Raw genomic sequence first — 15,893 nt, 5'->3', positions numbered from 1 at the left:
ACGGCTGAGACTGTATTTGGTAAATCAAAAAAGAAACTACACAACCCCGACCATGAAAATAAACCATGGTTCAATAAAGAATGTCGAATCAAACGAGATGCATTTCATAAAAGCAAAAGTACATACAATAAAGCAAAATCAGATGCAAACAAAACCGTAGAGCTGAATTGGGGAGACTTCCTATAGAATTTAATATTAAAACACAAACTTTATTATATTTAAAGAGATTTGAATGCTGTAAGTTAAATCCTCTTTTGAAAGAAGCTTACACGCTTAGTAAAAACTTAGACTCAGAAGGAGTATACTCCTGGTTTACATATGTAAAAAATATTTTAAGTGAACTTAATTTAGATATAGCACAAATTCAACAAAATACTAGTTCAGACAAAAAAATAAATAATTCATTTAAAGTTTATATAAAAACAAGCTCTAAAAACTACTTTGAAAATTTGATACATGATAAGATGCAAAACATTGATGAAAAAAGTAAACTTTATTTATATAAGAATCTTAAACAAAATTTACGTTTTGAAGACTATTTAAGAACATCAAACTTTACATATAGAAAATTAATAACAAAACTAAGTATTAGTGACCATAATTTAAATATAGAAAAAGGCAGACATACTAATATTCCTACAGAGCAGAGATTATGCCTTAAATGTAAAACATTAGAAAACGAAAAACATTTTATATTAGATTGTAAATTAAATATGGAACTAAGAAATAACTTTTTTAACAATTTGGATTTTAATTTTTCTGTTAAAGATTTATCTGATGAAGAAAAGTTGATTTTTATACTCAATCCATCAACACCATCACAAGTAAATAAATTGGGGTCCTACATCAAAAGGTCATTAGAACTGAGGACAGGGGACACTGGAATATTTACTGTAAATGAATGATTGTGTATATATATATATGCGAAATATAGTTATATTGTTTATTATTTTGTATGTCACAAACTTAATGTTTAAAGTTTACATGGCAATAAATATTTGAATTGAATTGATTAAATCACACAGCTCGAGAATATAAAAAAATTCTACAAGTTAATTATCACAAATATAAAGACAAATGTTCAAATGAGCTGAGAACATTGTCAAAGCATGACACCAAAGGATTTTGGAAAACACTAAAAAAAATGTCTTACACTAAAAAAGAATCTCCACCAATAGATATAAATACATTTTACGATTATTTTAAGGATTTAAACGCGGGCGAAGAAGATGATATGCATGCACCCGATCTTGACATTAATCAGATATCTAGTAACCCCATTTATGATGAAATATTGAATGGAAGTATTACTGAACTGGAAGTCTTGGAAGCCATGAAAAATTTAAAAAATAACAAGGCACCTGGTTCTGATAAAATACTTAATGAATTTTTGAAAAATTCACCACCTTTTTTTATGTCATTGTATTGTAAATTATTTAATATTGTATTAGATACTGGAATTATTCCAGACTCTTGGACAAATGGCATTATTAAACCTGTGTTCAAAAATAAAGGCAATCCTACAGATCCTGATAATTTTAGAGCTATTACTCTTATCAGCTGTTTGGGAAAATTATTCACTTCTATTATTAATACTAGACTAAATTTTTTTGCGAATGAAATTTCGCTTATATCAGAAAATCAAGCTGGTTTTAGAAAAGGATATGCAACAACAGATAATATTTTTGTGTTACATGCACTTGTAGAATTATATTTTTCATTTGGAAAAAAACTTTTTTGTACATTTATTGACTTTAGAAAAGCTTTTGACACTGTTTTAAGAACTGGATTATGGCAAAAAGTACATCTTAGTGAAATCAAGGGGAAATGTTTCAAAGTTATCTTTAATATGTATCAAGGTATTAAATCTTGTGTTCAATATAATGGTGAACAATCAGAATTTTTTCCATGTCTGATTGGTGTTAGGCAAGGGGAAAACTTGTCTCCTTTTTTATTTTCTATTTTCTTGAACGATTTGGAACAATATTTTAGAAATTTAGATGGTATTCCTTTAGAACTTTTAAAGGAAAAATTTGAAAACGAACTTCATATATTTTTTGAATTGTTCGTAATTCTGTATGCTGATGATACAGTAATCTTTTCAGAAACTAAAGAAGGCTTGCAACATTCCTTAGATATTTTCCAGTTGTACTGTGAAAATTGGAAATTGAAGGTGAATGTTAAGAAAACCAAAGTTATGGTATTTAGCAAGAGGAAACCTAAAGAAAATCTGAAATTTACACTGCAGAATGATTTACTTGAAATTGTTGATACATATTCGTATTTGGGTGTAATTTTTAAATATAATGGTACATTTTTTGATACCAAGAAGAAACTTGTAGATCAAGCCCAAAAGGCACTGTTTTATATTTACAAAATTATACGGAATGAATCTTTACCAATTGATCTACAATTTAAACTCTTTGATTCTATGATAGAACCTATCTTACTGTATGGTTCTGAAGTTTGGGGCTTTGAAAACCTGAAAATTATCGAAAAAACTCACTTGAAATTCTGCAAAAGGGCGCTGAAAGTTAGAAACACTACACCTAATTTTATGGTGTACGGAGAATTGGGTAGATTTCCTCTTGAAATAAAGGTGAAAATTAGAATGATTATATATTGGTGTAAAATTGTAAATAATGAATCAAAACTATGCAGTTTATTGTATAGACTGATGCTTGGTTTAAGGCCTAAATCTAAATACACCTTTAAATGGGTAAATTGTATAGAAGCAATATTAAACGATACTGGCATTGGATATATTTTTGCCAATCAAATAGGCTACTGTGATAAAATGTACTTAAAACAGATACTTTGTGATCAATTTGTACAACAGTGGTTTAGTAATATTGAAAATTCATCACGAGGTCAATTCTACTCAATATTTAAAAAAGATTTTACTTTAGAAACATATCTGCTAAAACTTCCCGAATATTGCAGGCTTTGGATCACACACTTTAGGTGTTCAAATCTGCGTCTGCCTATAGAAACAGGCAGATGGCAAAATATCCCGAGGCATGATAGAATATGTACTTTGTGTAAGAGTAATATTGGTGATGAATTTCATTTGCTATTTAAGTGTACTTATCAAAATATTGTTGTATTAAGGGAAAAGTTTCTGCCAAGCTATTACACAGTGAACCCTAATTATAAAAAAATGGAAGGTCTTCTTTCAATATGTAATGTACAACTGTATAAACGTCTTTCTGTATTTATCAAAAACATTGCAAATATGTTCTGAAAATGTTAAAAAAAACCATGTTGTATGTTATTGTTATATCTTTATACTATGTCATTGATACCACATAATTACTTCGTCATGTTTATATAATGCTATTATGTATGACCTCATGTTACACATGTATCTGTGTCTGAGTGTTCAAATAAAATCTTGAAATCTTGATAAAGGAATGGAATGAACTCTTTTCATTTTTAACGTTTAATCAATTTTCATATTTATGTTTCTTTTGTCTTATCGCAAAGTCACAGAATGCGATACACGGGCATTCTAATCTGACAACGAAGAAGTTGGTGTACACTATAATGTTTTTTTTCTATTTATTTTTTATAAATGTCTATTGTTCTTATATCTCTTTTTCGGTGTTGATCGACTGCTTAAAACTATATATTTTTTGTCGCATTCGCATTAATTTTTCAATTGCTTTGAGCTTATTTGGTAAATTTATATTTATGGTATACGTCACCCTTACAAAGTTTTATTGTCCGTCAGCCAGAGTTTACCTGACCTCGGCCTCATTTCATTGATAAGTGATGAAGTTTAGGTGTTCGTGGTTTGATCTGTTTCTCCGATACTACAAGTACTATGTCAGCTATATTTGGTACATGGAATAATTGTCAAGTATACAAGTCTGTCTGACAGGTTTCATCCGACCTCGACCTGGTTTTCATTAGACTAGGTGAAGTGTTTGTATTTTAGTCCGTTACTCGGACACTATAAGTAATGTGTCAACTAAATTTGGTACATAGAATTATTGCAAGGTGTACACGTCGGTCTTGCAGGTTTCATATAACCATTACCTTATTTCCAAAATTAATTGATCAATAAAAAAAATGTGTGGCTTAAAATTTGTTGTGTTTCTTAGATATTAGAAGCAATGGGTCAACTATATTGATGTATACAATGATTGTATGGTGTGTGTTCATTTTTGTTTGGAAGTTTCTTCGGACGTTGACTGGATTTTCAAAGTTCATATGGTAATGCTAAGTTTTTGTGTTTTTTTCAGTTTCTCAGATATACTACAATTAATTAACTGCATGGCATGCATGCGGTGATGCCGTCGGTATATATAGAGTTGCTTATCATTGCGAGTCTTCCTTTGACCGTGTGCTCATTTTAATGGTCCATTGTTCAATTTTAAACCAATAATGTTTAGTTTATGTGATGCATTTAGGTAAAAATAGAGTGTATGTGCGGTTTCTTCACATCTGCTTATTCATATGGTTAGATTTTTAAAATAGGTTTTTAAACACTCTATAAAACTAATCACAGTTACTGCTTTGTTAAAAAGAGGGACGAAAGATACCAAAGGGACAGTCAAACTCATAAATCTAAAATAAACTGACAATGCCAAGGCTAAAAATGAAAAGATTTGTTGTGGTTTTCTTAACATCCAGTGGCTAATATATATTTCATGCATGTTTTGTGCCGTTATATTTTGGCACCCGTTCGAATATTGCTTAGGAATTTCAGCTCCTATAATATTGATTGATATTATGCTTGAGACTCTTGTACAACTCTGCTTTGTGTGGTTATATTTTGGCACTGTTCAAATAAACGCATATACCTTCTTATCGTATTGCACCCAAAGTATGTTTTGTTGTAACTCGTTTAAAGGGGGTAATATACAAGAAATTGACAACAATATAACTTTAGGTATTTCTATTATTTTTTACTTGATAATTTGGTTTCTTCTTTGGTGTTAAGATATATAAAATAAACATTCTACTCCTGAAATTTGTTTTAAAAAGTTCCTGAGACAATATTTAACAATAACCAAAAGGCGACTTTCTGTCATATCTAAGTTTTTAAGAAAATGTTTAATATTCTTCTCCTTCTTCCTCTCCTTCACCTTCTACGGAGTCAACTCCAACTTCTTCGTAATCCTTCTCCAAAGCAGCCAAATCTTCACGGGCTTCTGAGAATTCTCCTTCCTCCATACCTTCTCCGACGTACCAATGGACGAAAGCACGTTTGGCGTACATCAAGTCAAATTTATGATCAAGACGAGCCCAGGCCTCAGCAATGGCGGTTGTGTTGCTCAACATGCAGACGGCTCTCTGTACCTTAGCCAAATCACCTCCTGGTACAACAGTTGGTGGTTGGTAGTTGATTCCGACCTTGAATCCGGTTGGACACCAATCGACAAACTGGATGGTTCTCTTGGTCTTGATGGTTGCAATGGCAGCATTGACATCCTTGGGGACTACATCACCTCTGTACAACATACAACAGGCCATGTATTTTCCGTGACGTGGATCACATTTGACCATCTGGTTGGCTGGTTCGAAACAAGCATTGGTAATCTCGGCAACGGAGAGTTGTTCATGGTAGGCCTTCTCTGCAGAGATGACTGGGGCATATGTAGCCAATGGGAAATGGATACGTGGGTATGGTACCAAATTGGTCTGGAACTCGGTGAGATCGACGTTCAAAGCTCCGTCAAATCTCAGAGAGGCAGTGATAGAACTGACAATCTGTCCAATGAGTCTGTTCAAGTTGGTGTATGTTGGTCTCTCGATGTCCAAGTTACGTCTGCAGATATCGTAGATGGCTTCATTGTCAACCATGAAAGCACAGTCGGAGTGCTCAAGGGTGGTATGGGTGGTCAAGATGGAGTTGTATGGTTCAACAACAGCTGTTGAGACTTGTGGGGCTGGGTAGATAGCGAACTCCAATTTGGATTTCTTTCCGTAATCAACACTGAGACGTTCCATGAGGAGTGATGTGAATCCTGATCCGGTACCGCCACCGAAGCTGTGGAAGATGAGGAATCCCTGAAGACCGGTACATTGATCTGCTAATTTACGGATTCTGTCGAGAACCAAATCAACAATTTCTTTTCCAATTGTGTAGTGACCTCTGGCGTAGTTGTTGGCAGCATCCTCTTTGCCGGTGATCAATTGTTCTGGGTGGAACAATTGACGGTATGTACCAGTTCTGACCTCATCTACAACAGAAACATCAAGGAATTAAAATTGATAAAAGAGTCAATCAAGCAATTACATTTTAAGCTACAACCATGAAATTACGATTCTTATGCATTGTTGTCAAGTTGTCATGAGAAGCATATGTTTGAGACTGGAACTAAATTTAATATTTATGATTGACCTCAAACGAGATAACGTTTACTGATCGAGACTGAGTGTGTGCGTGCATAACTATTTATCTTTCAAAACCATTGGCGTAAACGTTTATCATTATCATCCCTTAGCTGATTATATTATGTCTGTCATTTATTGCTCCTAATTGGAAAGTAGTAACGACGTTTTCAAGCTTCTGATGAATTGCTACATCCTACTTCAAAATCGATTAGATTCTTCGAAGACTGATGCTAAAAATGTTCTTTTTTCATAAAATATTCAGAACAACGAAATATAATCCTTTATGAATTGCATAAACCACGCTTTTATGTTCACTGTACAGGGTTTTTTCCATTTTAACCACTTTTAAAAATTTCAAATAACTTCCGAGTCTTATATTTGGTTTCAAGTTTCAGCTTAACGAGAAATGAAATATATCTTTAGAAAACAGTGGCAGTTTAACACACAGGAATTAATATGGAGAGAAAAACATTTCTAAGAAAATAGTATAACTAGATAAAAGGACCAATGATATGTATTTTAGATATTTTCCTTGTACTGTTACGTTATGATGCAAAAAAAATCACTTACCGACAACAGTTGGTTCCAGATCTACGAAGACAGCTCTGGGTACGTGTTTGCCAGCTCCAGTCTCACTGAAGAAGGTGTTGAAAGAGTCATCACCGCCTCCAATGGTCTTGTCTGAGGGCATCTGACCGTCAGGTTGGATACCGTGTTCCAAACAGTACAACTCCCAGCAGGCATTGCCCATCTGGACTCCGGCCTGTCCAACGTGTACACTGATACATTCCCGCTGAAAAAAGAAAAATAGCTGCATTTGAAAGAAAAGCGAAGTTTATATTATTAAGGACCATTAGGACAGAGGTGTTAGATCATTTGATTTTCGGCGAGGGGTTGCATAATGATTTCCGAGAATGTAATAATTCAATTTTCATTTTCCGTCGTTTGTTAGGACGGCACATTTGTTTTGCGTGGCTATTTACTAACTATCTATAAAAAAACACATTTCTCCCAAAAAGTTCTTAATTATTAAAATGTTCCTGGACTAAACTATACTATTTCATAAAATTAGTATAATATCAGTACTAGTATTTACCAAGAAACAAATTCAATTTTAAAAAGAATACAGGATACTATATAAATTGAATATATATTTCAAAATATCCCGTAAATTTGAGACCAATCCAATGTTCCATTACAATGTTAATTGCCTTTTGGCTTCTATACACAATCAACAATTATAAACAATCAATAATGGTTGCCCTCTAAACAAGATCAAACAAATGTTAAACTTAACAACAAACAATCCTTTTGTTAAATCAGTAAATTACTTTTAAAAATTTCAATTGAGGTGTTCAGGCGTTACATTTTAAAAACAGTTTGTTACGGTAAATGGCTGGACGGTTATAAAGTAAAACGTGTACCTACTGATTAAATATAAAATATTTCTCCGTTATTGCATGAAAACGGCTATTTGATCAGTAAGTTTATCGCTTTCCCGCTTATAGCCTATTGATCCAACGGTCGTATACAAATCGATTGGCGACCTGACCCAATTTTGAAATGATTAAAGATATTCTCTGTTTAAACATCCAACTGTCCGTAAATATGTTCATTTCTGAAAACAATTTTCTGACTAAATAAATTACTTACCATGATTACTTGTTGCTATGTAGAAGGTTAAGATTTTTTAGAAAAAAGTCTCACGTCTGACTTGTAACGAGTCTGATTGTGAGTATAATTTCTGTGCTTGTGACGTTGAATGTTAGAGCGAAAGGTTTTGTAGAAAGTGTAACAATTTTCAAGCTTTTTGATTGGTTAAAGTCTTCACAAGCTGGTACATGAAGCGATTTGATTGGTCATTACATTATTTTTATTTAAACAAATTTACAGGTAACTTCAAAACACGCGGTTTCTTCGCAACTTTGTTTCTACCTGTTTGAATTGAAATACAAAGCGTCATCTTTTAAAAATAAATATTTTACTTTCGTTAAAAATTTATCGCAATTTAGAACCAAAAATTTAAAGTGTAAGTTTAATATTCCGTCAAATTCAATGAATCGTTTCAAGTGGTGTGCTGAACCTTAAATATATCAAATGAGTACATATATAGATCTGTGTGGTTATGAAACGACGGTAGTCAAATTACCAACTATTTATGAGTAAGAAAGAAAAGGCACTTTTGTTCGGGGAAAATCCAATATGCGGACACCTAACGCTGACATGGAAAGGGCGAAAATAAATGTATTTAATCCGAGTCAAATCATGTTATAATTGTATTGCCATTAAAATTCTAGGTTTTTGAAAAAGAATAGAATAAAATAACACTGATTGAAGTTGAACATTTATCCATAGGTCAATACCCTCAGAGTCAATACCAAAAGGTCTCCGAACCAGGCTCGGTTGCTTTAATTTGACTGTGATAAGTGAGGTTACGGTTTAATACATCATAAAATCAAAATTTTAAGATATCTTGTGTACATTATTTTATATCCTTTACATAGATCTTTCGATTTTGTAATGTCATGTAACTCAAATGAAATTCAATCAGTTTGTTTATTCCATTAATGGTATTGTGTTGTTCCAAAAACTTGCTGTATATGTATACATGCTTGGACTGCCCCCCCTTTTTTTATACAAATATAAAGCACCAAACAGGGTACGGGCATAGAAACTTACTCAGTTCGATGGCATAAGTTATGTTAGATAATCATATGTTACGACGAATGGGACCGAAATTCACATTATACTTGTATTTTTGAACTACCCAATATGATTTTAGGCATCCGATATATATATATATATATCTAACGTTTGAGCCAAAACTAGAAGTCGTATTATCATATTAAAACAACGATTTATAAATAATCATTCAATAGTCAAATGCCAAATCTCTGCATTGCAAGTTTTAATATCGGACAAATGTCACTTTCAAATGAAAGGAAATAACCAGAAAAGAAAGATAAAAGACAAGTGGGAAAGCTGGACATGCAACAGAGGGGACGAATGAAGAAAGGAGAAAACTCCATCTTTTTCTCATTATAAATGGATTGCTTCCTTTTTGCTTTATACATGTTTTCTCTTGGTTATTTTCATGTTATAGAACGACCACTCCTTATTTCCGGAAAGTTTAGCTAGGAAGTAGTGACCAATCTAGCATTATCAACAACTAAATTAGAAGATTGTCCTTTTTTCTTACTGAATGACATTGAAAGAGTATAATAAAATTTAGAAGAGTAGCAATACTTGACATTAGAAGTAAAAAAATTCATCTTGATCCGCCTTAAGTGCATATGATCTCACTGAATAATTTAAATGAGAGACATGTCTAAGCAACAAGAAACAAACAAGAAATTTGATCCTTTACAAGATAAAAGATTTAAAATTTGTCAATAACTCAATGAGATCAATAGTCTATATTCATATATGTAACCTTATTAACATGGGTTTAAAGAGGTGTTGAAATTTAAATGATGAGATTAAACGACACATCGCTGATTAAAATATTTCCATTTGTTATGTATTTTTGGGGATGTTTGTATACAAAAAAGTGTCGACAAAACAGTTTATCTAGTTAAACCCGGACCCTAGGCTTGAATTGATCCAAAATAATCAGGCATCTATATAGTTTAACTGATAATTCAAAATCGTTGAACATCTTAGTTATCTGATCACGAATAGGAATTAACGTGAAAAAAGAATAAATCAACATAAAGTATAACAAACTTATGAGATCATTTTTTGAAGAAAAAATATTTCCCATGAAGTTTTAAAATTAAAGTTTAAATGTAATGACATTCGCACCGAAGTGTTTATTATTTTCATACCAATCATCGTTACCAAGGACAACTCTTTTCGATATACATTATAAAAAACCTCCACGACTTTTTGAAATGCCTATTTCTCTTGATAAAGTTCTACCTGTCAAAATAAATACGTTTAAAGCCATGAAGCAGTATGCATGGACCCTACATCCATATCTATTTTTAAATTCTCCTGTCACTAACAACACCAGAGTTTATCTGTTTACATATTTTTTACTTTGATGTCTTGTCAAGTGCATGTAGGGACTTTGTGTAATAAAAGGATAGCCAATCCATATACTAGTATCCTTTTCTACAAGAGATGGTCTGTACTATATATTTTATGTTTTGCCTCGACATAGTCGAAAAAGCGAGACTATGCCGGCAGGGCTGTAACTAGCCTCTTTTGATAGTGAGGCAAAATATATTTGCCGAGCGTAGCGAGGCGAATTTTTTTTGGGAGAAGCTCTGAGAAAAATAACGCAAAGTCGTGCATTCTGAGCGTTTCCCAGACTCTCCTTGCATTGAAACGGCTTAATTAATTTTTGGCTTTTTTTTTGGCTATTTTTTTTCGACAATATTCTGGTCCCAAAGCAAAAACATAGATTCACTGTAATTTAAGACTTTAAGGTTCTAGATACAACATTAAAAGACCGATATGTAGGATAAAGCAAAAATTGTAATTCTCATAATTATTAATACCGGATCTGTCTATCTGTTCTTGTCTTGTATTGTGCTTAGACTTTTTTTTAAACTAGATTTAAATATAGTGACAGTGCAGTATTATACTTTAAGTACTAGTTCACACTAGGGACACTTCTTCACCTTGTGTTACGGTATTAATGATTCTCTCAAAGTATTGTTGAAGACCCTCCAGCAATTTTATGCATTGACTTTGTGTGCGATAAGTTCCTCTGAAGGTGATTTTCTCAACACGACTTAATGCAAGTTTAACCCTTCAATGTAAAAGGTCATATATGGCACTACCTTGTGGTTGTTTTTTTTCAAATTATTTGATACCGGGTAATAGGTGACCTTACTTTAATTCAAACCATGTCAGCTATCTAGTTTTATTTACAAAAAAACTGTTTTGTAGTCTTTGATATCAATTATCCATGCAGAAAGGACCATTTTTTTTGTGTCCAGTAGCATCGTATATTCTTAAAATATTTTCTCGCACAATGTCTGGACATTGGTGGACATGCAACATTGCAAAACCACGTTTACAAATGAAAATCAACACTCAGACTATAGTCATAAAGTAGGACAATAAATGAACAAAAGACAAACCTGGGACACAGAAGTACAAACAATTGACCATCAACTCTGAAAACTAAAAGGAAAATAGAAACATGGAAAAACAAAAAACATGCAGGGGCGACACCAAAGAGTGAAGAGAACTTGCGTCTTGAAAGACACTTTCCGTGAAAAAACAATTTGATATGAAGACAATCTTTTGTTTCAGTTTTTTTTTTTTTTTGGAGGGGGGGGGGGGGCAGGGGGAATTTCTAACATGAGGCATTTGCCTCATTTGCCTCAATGTAGTTACGGCCCAGTATGGCGTACTGTTTACAGCGGCGTTAACAATAATATATCAGGGGAACCATTGGTGGTATTTCAATGATATGTGGTATGCAGTTATACAGGTTTCTCCTTCCCATGAAGATTATTTGGCCTCACCTCAGTATTTGACTGCTAATATTGAATCTGAAACTCACCAAAGTTGTGTTAATATTATGTGCATATATGCCGACTTACTTGCTTAAAAGTTTAAGATTTGGTACTAATTGTTGATCCTTGACATATGGGATGCAGTTGTATTAAGTTTTCATCGGAACATTTACTAACATGGAAATGGAATGGTCCAAGCCTTTTGAAACGATTCGTTACTTTTGTATATATTAATTATATGTTTAAAGCCTAAATGGTTTAGGTCAGTTAAATGGAATCACTTAGGATAAGTCAATGGTATTTTGAAAAGTATTTATAAATGTTAAAAGGAACATGTGTGTGTATATTTGTTTTGACATTTGTCACATGACTATTATATAAGGTCTACTCTATAGTTGAGTATTTCGATGCTTAACTGTACTGTCCAGGTGAGCTGCATCCGGCAAATATATAGTGTTTTTTGTTTGTTTGAGTAGACGACAGACAACATAATGGGGTTGAAAAATATTTCTCAATTCAATGGAGACTGTTTGACCACTGCCACTTTAGTCACCCTTGCCACTGTGCTGAGTCATGGTTCATCGAAAGTGAACGTTTTGCAAATAGTTTACATGTTAACAAATTTTTGCCATTTTTTTATCAACATTTGCATTATCATGACTTTCAAATTCATTTTTTACTGCATTACTACATGTTTTGCAGCTTTTGCACATTCCAACAGTTTAATATTTTATCCTTGTATGGCACATTTGTCACACGAGGTGTCACTCGGTTGATACAACAGGCCCTTGTGGAAATATTAAAGTATGTGTATTTTTACGATTAAAAAATAATAAAAAAAAAAAAAATTCTCTTTCAGGTAAATGATATCATGATGGTCTCATACAACGTTCACTTTCTTTTATAAATGTAACACCACATTTTGAGTGGAAATCGATAGTAATATGAAATATTTACAATATTTACACGTTTAAATCGATTATATATATGTATGACATTAAACATGGAGTTGCCAAGGGAAGGGACGTGTTGGGTTTAAACAATGTGGGTTTTATTTACTAAACCATACATTATCTAACAACAAACAATTCCCTGTACGTTTAAAATCTACATACGCCTTGACATCAAAGTAAACATCGAGGAAAGTTATGAAAAAATGGGAGCATGTTTAAACTAGAAATTTTCAGAAATTCGCACAACACATAAACTCGGCCTAATGGCAATCCAAAATTTAGCCATTTTCAAAGTTGAAATTAACTGATTGATTTTTCTGTTTAAATATTCAATGGCATATAGCTCATGAATGCGCAAGACAAACACAAAGAAAAAGCAAAGAACAAATGGAAGTTTTTAACGACCTTGACTGGCTGTGTAGCCCTTGTACGGTCGGTATTGTATAAGCAAAGATAATTCCCCCTTATGTATTGCATCAGGAGTCGGTTTCACACAAAAACTAACGGCTAAGATTGATCGTAAATCATGAACAATTCAGTGTACTTACGATCAATCTTAGTCGTAAGTTTTTTTTGTGAAACCGACAATTCAGTGTTCTTACGATCAATCTTAGTCGTAAGTTTTTTTTTGTGAAACCGACTCCAGCTTATCTGCCGAACTGATGTGCATAAATTTAATTATAGTTTGTCAAGCTCAAATTATGGAAAAGGCTTATAATATTCTGTCATATTGAAGCATCTTAGTATATAAACTGCATGATACAAGAGGCACAAATGCATAAAAACAGACAGTATTGAAGGCCTTAGTGTGACTTTGAGATGAAGAACAGCATTGAAAGGGCACTTTTTTGCTTGATTTTTGCTTTGCATATGCTGGTTTTGTGCCATGGACGGATACCTTATATAAGTATTGTTTTCATATTAGCTATAGTGCATGTAGAAATAGGAGTGAAAAGAAATGAAAAATATTTCTGACATCGGATTTGTTTTAAAATTTTGCCGAAGACTTAAGACGAAATAGAAATCTAGCTATACATGCACATCCTAGTTTGATCTCTTCACTTAAGGGTAAAAAATTGAAAGTCATTTATCATTTTTACAACTACTTTCTTTTCAATATTACTATAGTATTTCTCTTGCAAACAATTGCCAGTACGTTATTTAATCGCTTGCCAACTATTAAGTATGTATACCATGAACAAAAGATTGTTTATGTATGAAGTTAACGAGAAAATTATTGGTAAATATTTGTGTACCTTTCAAAATGTTTAGTTACGAAATTGGATTGCGTGTTCCCTTAATGAAAAGATGTTTAAATAAGATAAAAACTGATTTTGAATATTTCAAATATATTTATGTTCAAGATTTCAATAAGGGTAGTTACTAATCCGGTAATTGCTTGATTTTATGAAAGAAAATTTATAACTTTTACATACACATGGTTCTTTTTAAATTACAAGTGAAAACGAGGTAAGAAAATAATTAAAATTCTTTAAAAATCAAATCTGTTGAAAAATATATTAAGTCACGTATGACTTTCACTCCCTCTTTAATTGTGTTTCAAATTCAAATATCAATGATCAAAGTAATTCACATATTTTCAAAATAGATATATATCATGCAAGCTTCTCTCAACAAGTTGAAACAAGAAGGCACGCACACACTGAAATATCTCACCTTCGTTACTGTTCATGATTTGATTTATGTTGAGATTTATTTCTCACTTAAAGTGTCACATATATAAATAAAGGCAACCGTAGATACCGCTGTTCGAAAGTCATAATTCGATTGAGAGAAAAAAAAATCCGGGTTACAAACTAAAACTGAGGTAAACACATCAACAATAAGAGAAAACAACGACAACAGGAACACTGAAGTGCAACAAAAAACCAAAACGACAATGCAACACACATAGAAACGAACTATAAGATAACAACTGCCATTTTCCCGACTTGGTACAGGACATTTTAAGAAAAAAATGGTGGGTTGGACCTGGTTTTGCGGCTAGCCAAACCTCGCGCTTTTATGGCAATGTTAAATATAATACAACATTACATGCATGATAGGTCTGCAGTTCAAATAAATGCAAGAACATTCAGGTCAGAGAAATACACAAATAAACATGACAATAGGACATTTGGACTCATGCTAATAGTTTTCAAAGGTATCAGGCTTAACGTTATGAACGATTCATGTAAATGATGTCAAGGTAAGACGAACCCTAGGACTACCGGTTGGACCTGTATACATACTCTTCTCTAATTCTGTACACCAAGTATAGTAAACTTATTGTTTATAGTTTGGAAGAAGCAGAAAATACTTGATATTTACGAAGAAACCATGAAAATGAGGTCATGGTCAGATTAACCATGCCAGATAGACATGCACACTTTAACACCATTTTAAAAACCAAAATACTTGGTCAGTTGCTTATAGTAACTGAGAAAGGGACCAAAGTCACCAAACCATGAACATTTGACTTTGACCCAGGATCAATGAATTAGAGGTCAAGGTATCTTGAAACCTGTAAGAAGGACCTTTTCCCTATTTAATCATTCCATACACCAAACATGTTTGACAAATTACATATATGGTTTATTAGATGTAAACTTGGCCAAAATTTTAAACTAGATCACTGATCATTGAAACGAAACCAAGATCAGATGAACCATATCTGACTGACATGTGTCTACCTTTAAGGGATCCATTATCACTGGTCTCAACTGAAATAACGATCATCCCAGTATTGCGGACACAAATTTAGAGAAATGTTAGAAGGCCGATTCCTCCACTTTAACAGCTTATTTTCAGATTTGTATTATGTCAAGAAACATCTTTATAAGGGGCATTGTCATTGAAGGTTTTTTTCCAACAGGATGGAAAAGCAACAAGAAGCTTAAGATTATGCCAAAAACAGATTTATAAAGACTTCTTTTAAACTGAGTTTTACTGTGCGTATTGCTATGTGTCATTGTTTAATCTACATTGACTAGAGGTATAAGGGTCTCTTTTACACTTTCCACATATCCATTCTCAATTTTCTTTATCAATGATTTGACAAAAACTATCCAGTTTTAATGCAGTCAACCATGAAAATGAGGTCAAGGACAATGGACAAATG

The 15,893-nt window shown here is 32.8% G+C and overlaps 1 protein-coding gene across 1 annotated transcript; it reads right to left on the bottom strand.

Moving 5' to 3' along the window:
• Nucleotides 1-4,892: 4,892 nt before the first annotated feature.
• On the bottom strand, nucleotides 4,893-8,135 carry LOC143045244 (tubulin alpha-1A chain-like). The gene is made up of 3 exons (XM_076217610.1): nucleotides 7,999-8,135; nucleotides 6,916-7,138; nucleotides 4,893-6,191 (listed from the first exon to the last, which is right to left on the bottom strand). Exons 1-3 carry the CDS (start codon nucleotides 7,999-8,001, stop codon nucleotides 5,062-5,064), a joined length of 1,356 nt encoding a protein of 451 aa, XP_076073725.1. The 5' UTR covers nucleotides 8,002-8,135; the 3' UTR covers nucleotides 4,893-5,061.
• Between the last annotated feature and the right edge of the window lie 7,758 nt (nucleotides 8,136-15,893).

Source organism: Mytilus galloprovincialis, chromosome 9 (assembly GCF_965363235.1).
Source record: "Mytilus galloprovincialis chromosome 9, xbMytGall1.hap1.1, whole genome shotgun sequence".
Classification (NCBI taxonomy): domain Eukaryota; kingdom Metazoa; phylum Mollusca; class Bivalvia; order Mytilida; family Mytilidae; genus Mytilus; species Mytilus galloprovincialis.
This window is presented reverse-complemented; position numbering and strand designations above follow the sequence as displayed.